At 55.5% G+C, this 7,162-nt stretch overlaps 3 protein-coding genes across 3 annotated transcripts; 1 reads left to right on the top strand and 2 right to left on the bottom strand.

Moving 5' to 3' along the window:
* Window positions 1-75: 75 nt before the first annotated feature.
* On the bottom strand, window positions 76-592 carry CSUI_009229 (uncharacterized protein; the record flags this gene model as incomplete). The annotated part of the gene is made up of 1 exon (XM_068069345.1): window positions 76-592. A coding segment is annotated over one exon (141 nt), but the record flags the coding sequence as incomplete, so codon positions are not given.
* A 1,147-nt stretch (window positions 593-1,739) lies between these two features.
* On the bottom strand, window positions 1,740-5,668 carry CSUI_009228 (cmgc kinase). Its single transcript, XM_068069344.1, has 8 exons — window positions 4,359-5,668; window positions 3,838-4,020; window positions 3,458-3,675; window positions 3,103-3,323; window positions 2,857-3,006; window positions 2,462-2,691; window positions 2,215-2,371; window positions 1,740-1,863 (listed from the first exon to the last, which is right to left on the bottom strand). Exons 1-8 carry the CDS (start codon window positions 4,924-4,926, stop codon window positions 1,815-1,817), a joined length of 1,776 nt encoding a protein of 591 aa, XP_067918680.1. The 5' UTR covers window positions 4,927-5,668; the 3' UTR covers window positions 1,740-1,814.
* Window positions 5,669-6,542: 874 nt separating this feature from the next.
* CSUI_009227 (uncharacterized protein) lies at window positions 6,543-7,138 on the top strand. The gene has a single exon (XM_068069343.1). It carries the CDS (start codon window positions 6,881-6,883, stop codon window positions 7,040-7,042), a length of 162 nt encoding a protein of 53 aa, XP_067918679.1. The 5' UTR covers window positions 6,543-6,880; the 3' UTR covers window positions 7,043-7,138.
* Window positions 7,139-7,162: the final 24 nt, after the last annotated feature.

Here is a 7,162-nt window from a genome sequence, read left to right as displayed (position 1 = left end):
GGCGGCCGCACAACGCGCGAACAGTCTCAATTCTGCCACCCCCCCCCCGCCGGCGCTTCACGGGTAGCAGCATAACAACCGGCGGAAGTACTCGCAAGAGAGGCAGCGAAGGACCGCAGGACGTACGCTACCGATTCCCGAAGTCTGCCAGCTCCCTGCCAGCAGTCACCAGTTGCAACCCCGGGAATCCTCCGATCTGCGGACACCACTTCGTGTCATAGCTATCTCATATCTAGCCACGACCCGTGACGTGACTAGAAACTGACTTCGAGAGGGTTGTTTCTCCACTCCGCGAACGCTATTGCTGTCTCAACCGCATACCGGTACAGTTCGCGTACACAACCTCTGTAATCCCTCTATGATTCCAGAAACGCTAGCTTCGGATGACGGGTCGTCGAGTGTCATTAAGGACCCGCATGGGTTCAGCGTGTTCAGGACCTGAGAAGACTCCTATCTAGAAGTATCACATAGGACAATTTCGGAGGTGATGTACTTCAAAAAGATGCACAGTTTATGCAGCTGGGACGAGGGTCTGCCACCCCCAGACATCTGACAGAGCGCAGGGCATGCTTGCATGCGTGCGGCATCTCTTGGATGGGGTGTTCAACGCTCTGAGCTACAAAATGGTAACTAAAGCGGACCTAAGTTGGTGTAGCTTTTTCCGAAGCCAAGGCAAATAGTAGTTTAGGTGAAGACGCCCCAGCCGCTCGTAAGTCGCAGGCGAAGACAGGCAGCAACTAGCACGCGTCAAATGGATTGCCCACCGAGTACGCTTCCCTCGAAGTATGGGGCACTAGTGCTCACCGGAGGCCCCGGTACCACAGGCGAAACGTAGGTACTCGAAACTGGCCTCACTCCGGGTCGTGCTGTCGTGTGGCACCTCCCCTGTTGGCCCTTGAATGAAGTTGTGCACCCAAACGTCAGGAATCTCATAGAAGTAACCTTTCAGGTTGTGCGGGCGCTCTGAAGAGGATCCGCTGATTGGAAGCAGCCCTGCTGTCGGAGACTAGGAACTCATCGTTACGCTCACCTAATACCGCGTTTGAAACGTGCATGAAGAATCATGACGGCGTGGGCAAGTGGCGCATCGCGCCTAGAATCAAATGCCCACTCAGTGTTGTCGGCGCGCCGGGGGTGACCGCAACACAATCAGGATTACACACCAACCTGTCTTGTACTCCACCCCTCGAGCGTTACAGCTGAATGCTTATGATGGCCAACACGCTTACGCGACGTACTCGCCTGGCTGCGGCGGTATCCCGGACAATTCGCAAGCAAACCAGCAACACCGTGCCATATTACACGGCGATTGCCACTCTGTGCGTTGGACAAGCCGTAGAGACCCCCACAGCTACGCAGGACTCTGGACGCTGTCAGTCAATGTTCCAGGCCGCCCAGACATCAGACAAATAAACCGGTATCTTTTGGTCGCCCCTTCCAGCGTTATCGATCCCACATTGCCCGTCTCCTTGCTCCTTGCAGCGCCTCCTGCTGCGCCCGCTGTGAAGGGTCAGCGTTCAGTGCAGCGCTCGCAGGTACTACGTCCAGCAGCAGGGACAATACTCCACTCTGGGGCTGGGTATACTCGGACAAGCCCAACGCGCGAAGGGAAAAAAGGGGCGTTCGTCACGACCGATGTGAGGCCAGGTACATACAGCATGGCCGCACGAACGGCCAGTCCTTGAGCACCCCAACAATTGTAAACTGTGCTGGAGAGGAGACCGAATGACGCGGCTCAGAGTGCAAAGCACTGCTGACCTTGGACGAACGCCGAAAACCGCTTCCTGTGACCTTGAGAAAGCTGATTAGCTGGCCTAAGTCCCCACCTCCGTGTCGGTCCGCGACAGTGGACCAACACGAATTCTGTGGCACAAACCCACATCCACTGAAGCACCACGGCTCCTGCACCGCAACGTCCGACGCACTCTTCAGCCAGCTCAACGCGACAGACGAATACAACAATGGAAAACCAGCCATATATAAGCTCGGAGTATCGCTACGACTGGACGCTGGTAGGTCCTGGAGTACCAAATCACGACCCGGGCCTACCGATTCCACAGTAGACCGGTCAGCTCGGAGTTCGGTTTTCTGAAAGATCTGCCAGGCCAGAAGGCGTTGCGCTTTCCGCTTCCAGTGCTCTATGAAAATTCCACTAAAAGAACGAGGCGACTACAACCGACTGTTGAGTACTTGTTTTGGCGCGATCGACCTAACCTGTGACGGCAAGTCAACACCGGAGAGCGCACTGGTTGCGTCGAGGTCTTGCGCGGAACCCGAGTGGCTTCGTCGTCACTGCCTGCGCCCGTTGGATGAACGATTCTCTGTCGCCGCTGGCGCACGGCGCGAACGTCTACCGCACCTTGGAATTGGCCTATGAGTTGCACATAACACTCGCCGAACCCTATCGCTGTTTAAACTGGCCAGGTTTGGTTCCGTATCTGGCAGTGCGCAAGGGCGTAACGCGGCAAAGCAGGTTGGAGAAGCAGCACGTCGTCACACTGCATTGCCTGCATAAGAGCTGCTCGCACAGGATAGCCCCGCCTGCTGGTGGCGTACCGGACAAGTGCGATGTAAGGCCCAGTCTGTTCATTTGGTGGTAGGGCAGGTCGTGAAACCAGGGATGGGCAAGAGCAGACTCCGCTGGCAGTCGTCTGTTGGGGGCAATCTGGAGAAGCCTGCACACGGGCACGCCTACACGCGGAGTTAGTTACGCCGCCCTAGCCGTCTTGCTTATCTACACGACTGAGCAAACCGAGGGATGGCAAAAGCAGAACTTCATAAAACCCCCACCAGTTTGATTTAGCACACGCTCGAACGAGCCGGAAAAGTCCCAGTAACACTTTGACCGCGACGTACCGAGCAATGAGGTCAAGCCCGAGCTCATCGAGCTGAATACCTCCGCGGTCCAGAACGAAGTCGTTGATACAAAGTTTCTTGGTATTCAAGTCCAACAAAGGAAAGGACCGCAGGAGCTTGGTAATCACGCCCGATTGGAAGCCGGCTCCGCTAAGAGAAATCAAATGCGCAACGGCAAAATGCCAGCCCGCGTGACTGCGGGAAGGAGCGATCACAAGACAGGGACCTGAGTGATAAAGTTCCTACCTTGTCACGGTTGCCATATCTGCGTCGGCGGGCCGGCCAACTATCTTCAAAATGTTCTCCAGAATCATCACTTCCATCTGAAAAACTGCCTTCTGAGCATCGTGCGAGGCGAACGCGTACTGCCACCGGTACGGAGGTTTTACAAGGTGCTGTGGTAGACACATCTCCAAGAATATGACTCCAAGCGACCAGAGGTCACACCACAGTCCATAGTCTGCCACCTGGGCACACTCGAAAAGCATGACAGAGAACAGGGGGGAGTGCAGTTCGAGACGGCATTGTCGCACGTTGTCGCGCAAGCGTCGGCTAAGTTTCAGAGGCCACCGCGAAGCAAATTCTGCGTCGCTGTGCGTACCGGATTCCTGACACTGTTGCATTTCTTCGGGTCCACTACGAGAAGGTCCGGAGGACGGTACGGCAGCGTCGTCACGTGACCAGTTTGACGCATGCTGCCTGTCGGGTTCAGTCTTAACCTCGACGAGATTGCCCTGGAGCCTGAAGAACTGCATCTTGACCAGGTGTGCTCGTTGCCCACAGCATCTCCGCCGTGGCACCCCCTCGGCACGATCGAGCCTAAAAGAACCAAGCAGCGCAGACAAGCTTGCTCCTTACTTCCAGCCGACAGAATGCTGGTTACTTCAACCCTACTACAGAACGCGGCCTCACGCTTTACACACAGCTCAAGCTAAAAGCGAGCACATCGACCCGCTGGCAAGTTGGCACTGCTGAACGTACCGGCAGATTGTTGGCTCAGCTCCCACCTAACCTTGCGCCCCATGCCAAGATCAGCGATTTTCACTACTGAAACCCCTTCTTCATAGAGCTGCTCGCCGTTCGGAACTTTTGCGACATCGACGAGAAGATTCTCGGGCTTCAGATCTCGATGCGCGACGTTTTGACTATGCAGCTTTGCGACCCCTGAGAGATTGTAGTACACCGGACGGTGAATATAGTTCCAGTAGCTGGACATGGCACCTAGTTCCTTGCGATTACTGTAGAACAGGCACCGAAAACTCAAAGAATTCGGCTCGGCCACAATAACGTTGTATGTAAAAATAGTCTCTGCGCAAACTGGATTTCAAGGGCACGTGAGCTAGACTCAAACAGACCACTCATCACATCAAAGTACCAGTGGTAAGCCTTTCCGGTTGCTCCCCTTGGCTAGAATTTGACTGTCCGGGCCGGCCTGGGCCATGCGCCAAGGTGACATTCAGGATCCACCGGGTGCTGCGGCCTCGGCCGTGCGTGATCCATACCATTTAGTAACTGCCACACGTAGAATTTGACAGAAGAGAGATTCATCTGTTTCGCCGCCCACAGCTGCTTGATAAACTGGCCAAAGTCAGATCTGCACTTTTCCACAATCAAAACTCCACAGTGCCGTACACCTCCCAGGTATCCTTCCGCAAACTCGGATGAGACCTCTAGACACGGGTTGCACCCGAAGAAAGCTGGTATGTTGGCAAAGTGGCCCCCGGCATATACAGATGCACTGATTTCATGGTAAAGATTCGTCTCTCTCAGCACGTCAGCAGTAACTCCCTCCGCTTCGAAGTCGGGGAGAAACAGAAGTTTGGCCGCGAATTGCGAGGCCTTTGCGCCGCTACCTCCGCGACCAGGGAGGCTGCCTGCGGGCTCCACCTCAAAAACTGTTCCGTACTGGCCGGAGCCTAGAGGAGCATAAACAGGCATCTGCACCACACCGTGGCTTTTCAACCGAAATGTTCGGTAGCCGCGAGAAACGAACACCCAGCTTAGACCGTTCGTTGTCCGGAACGTCGGTTCCGGAGGAACCACACGGGCCTTAACCCCCCCCTGAGCCATATTGCCACACTGCAGCGTCAGGCTGGAACACGCACAGAAACAGACCACATCTGTGTGCCCGCGCTGCGCGCTCTAGAGAACACCAGCTGCGCACTCTGGAAAAGGGTCCCTCTGTGAACTGGTGACCAGACCGGGTCGCCATGAAGAGGGTCCGGGGATGCAGGATGGGCACTACCAGTACAGCTATAAAACGTCTCCGCGCCTTGGTTAGGGACTCCAGAATGGACAAACACCCATGCGGTTGATCGTCATAACTCGTGCTGGCTGGTATCCCCCATGCACGGGCTCACGCCGAATACAGAACTAAAGCATACCAGACGCCACAGCGTGTGTGGGAGAACTCGCAGAACAAGCAAGGTAGAGAATGAGTTCACGAAGGAAAACCTTTTATTCGCAAAAAAAAAAATTGGGCACGGTGGCACCTAGAGCCGCAGTATTGCGTCAAGACCGAAAAAGGCGGGAAGCATTGCATGCGCGGCCCTGTGCTAACGAGTGGCAGGGTAAAGCAGGGATGTGGCGAGCGCAAGTTGTCTCAGAGAGCGGAACCGAAAATATCATGAGAGCAGTCCATCATGATCCTGTGACCGATATCCGTGTGACGGTCTGTCTTGTTGGAGAGTTCCATAGTCTTCACATCCGTGCGAAGGGAGTCTCCCGGGGTAGTCCACACCCTCATGCGGACCTGTTCGGCTGTTGTGTGGACGGGGTGGCCAAAGACTTCAGGACGCACGGGTAGCCTACCTCGAACCAGAGCCTCTCATACCTGTCGTCCAAATCCTGAGCGAGGCCGTTCGGAGTCCAATCCTCAGCTTCGCCTGCAGCATACTGGTTGCATACCTGCGCCGCAGAGCCAGCGCGGAAGGGCTTCCGGCTGTGGTGTAAGCCTCTCAGACGCGCCGCAACTTGTAGCTGCGAAAATGCCCTGAACACACCTTCTAGTCTTCATCCTGATGGGGCGCGAGCAAGGAATGGGGCGCCTCGCCTTCCGTCTCTTCTGCAGAAGGTCCTCGGGTTGACCTGTAAGCTGGTGAAGACCTGAATCACTTGCTTCAGCTGTTAGAGGCTGACCTCTGGATTGTACAGTGTGAACTTCGACGGCGGATCAACTATTTCAGTGACTTCATCTGAAGAGCGTAGTCACGGTGTCCACTCCGCGTTCTTGCTCCCGTTACCTACCGCAGGCGCTGCACTGACTACAAACATATTTCAGCTGGGCCTGCAGGAAATCTCAACTCTCTCACCGTACGAGTACTGAAAGAATTTCAAGCAGATCACTTCCTTTGTTCTCGAGCTTCAGCACAATAATTGTGCACAGGCTCTGTGGCCCCTCGTCGGTTATCCTCATCTGTGAAACTCGAGGAGCCAGTCCGCACTGGGCAGACACTGCCTCCGGGGGCATATCGTCAGAGAAAACGGCTGTAATCATCTGACCGTGCTCGGCCAGGGTGTGTCTGTTCGGACGAAACCCTGATGCTGGGTCCCCCATGTGCTCCTGCTCAGCGTCCCTCTTTTTCTTGAAAAAGAGGCGGCCCGATTTGAAACAGCAAGCTGCCCTGTCGCTGCGCTTTTCGTGAAGGTATGAAGGTACGGGGCAGAGCAGGTAGGGACACTTGGGACGCTTGCCGGGTTGGCATGACTGAATTGCTGTCCATACACCCCAGTCAGCAGCCGAGCACGAGTTCTGGTACAACAGCTGAACGCGGTCTTGTCTGCAGGTGACAAGCAGGGCGCCCGCACCCGAGGTTGCCATATGACTGGCACTACCCTGTTGGGAAAGCCCCAGGTAAGACACCGGCCCCTACTTCGGACTTCCAACAGGTGACCTCGCACACGGTCAGCTTGACGTGGAGAAGTCCAAGCACTACAAGTCCCCTCTTCTTCGTCGGTGCAGAATCCTCAATCATCAAGGTCCTTTGGACTGGTCTGTTACCCTTCTTAACGGACGGCTCTCGTGATGAAGCAAGACCGACCACCTGGCCGCAGTTTCAGTTGTCTCTATGTTCTTCATAAAATCCGGCACCGCTACCCCACATGTCAGCTGGTGACAGTTATGTTGGAGTCCGCTAGCCCGCATGTAGCCGCCGCGGCCCGGAGACAACGGATAACGAAATGCTAAGTGTTTCCACACAAGTCCGGTAGGAGGGTTGGATGGCACACCTTGGTCGAATCAGGAACAGGCGACGGGACCTCAAACGTCCCGACAACTGAAGCTGCTTGATGTGCGAGAGAGGAACAG

The sequence above is a fragment of the Cystoisospora suis genome (assembly GCF_002600585.1).
Source record: "Cystoisospora suis strain Wien I chromosome Unknown contig_5444, whole genome shotgun sequence".
Taxonomy (NCBI): domain Eukaryota; phylum Apicomplexa; class Conoidasida; order Eucoccidiorida; family Sarcocystidae; genus Cystoisospora; species Cystoisospora suis.
The sequence above is the reverse complement of the archived record's forward strand: the minus strand, read 5'-3'. Positions and strand labels throughout refer to the sequence as shown.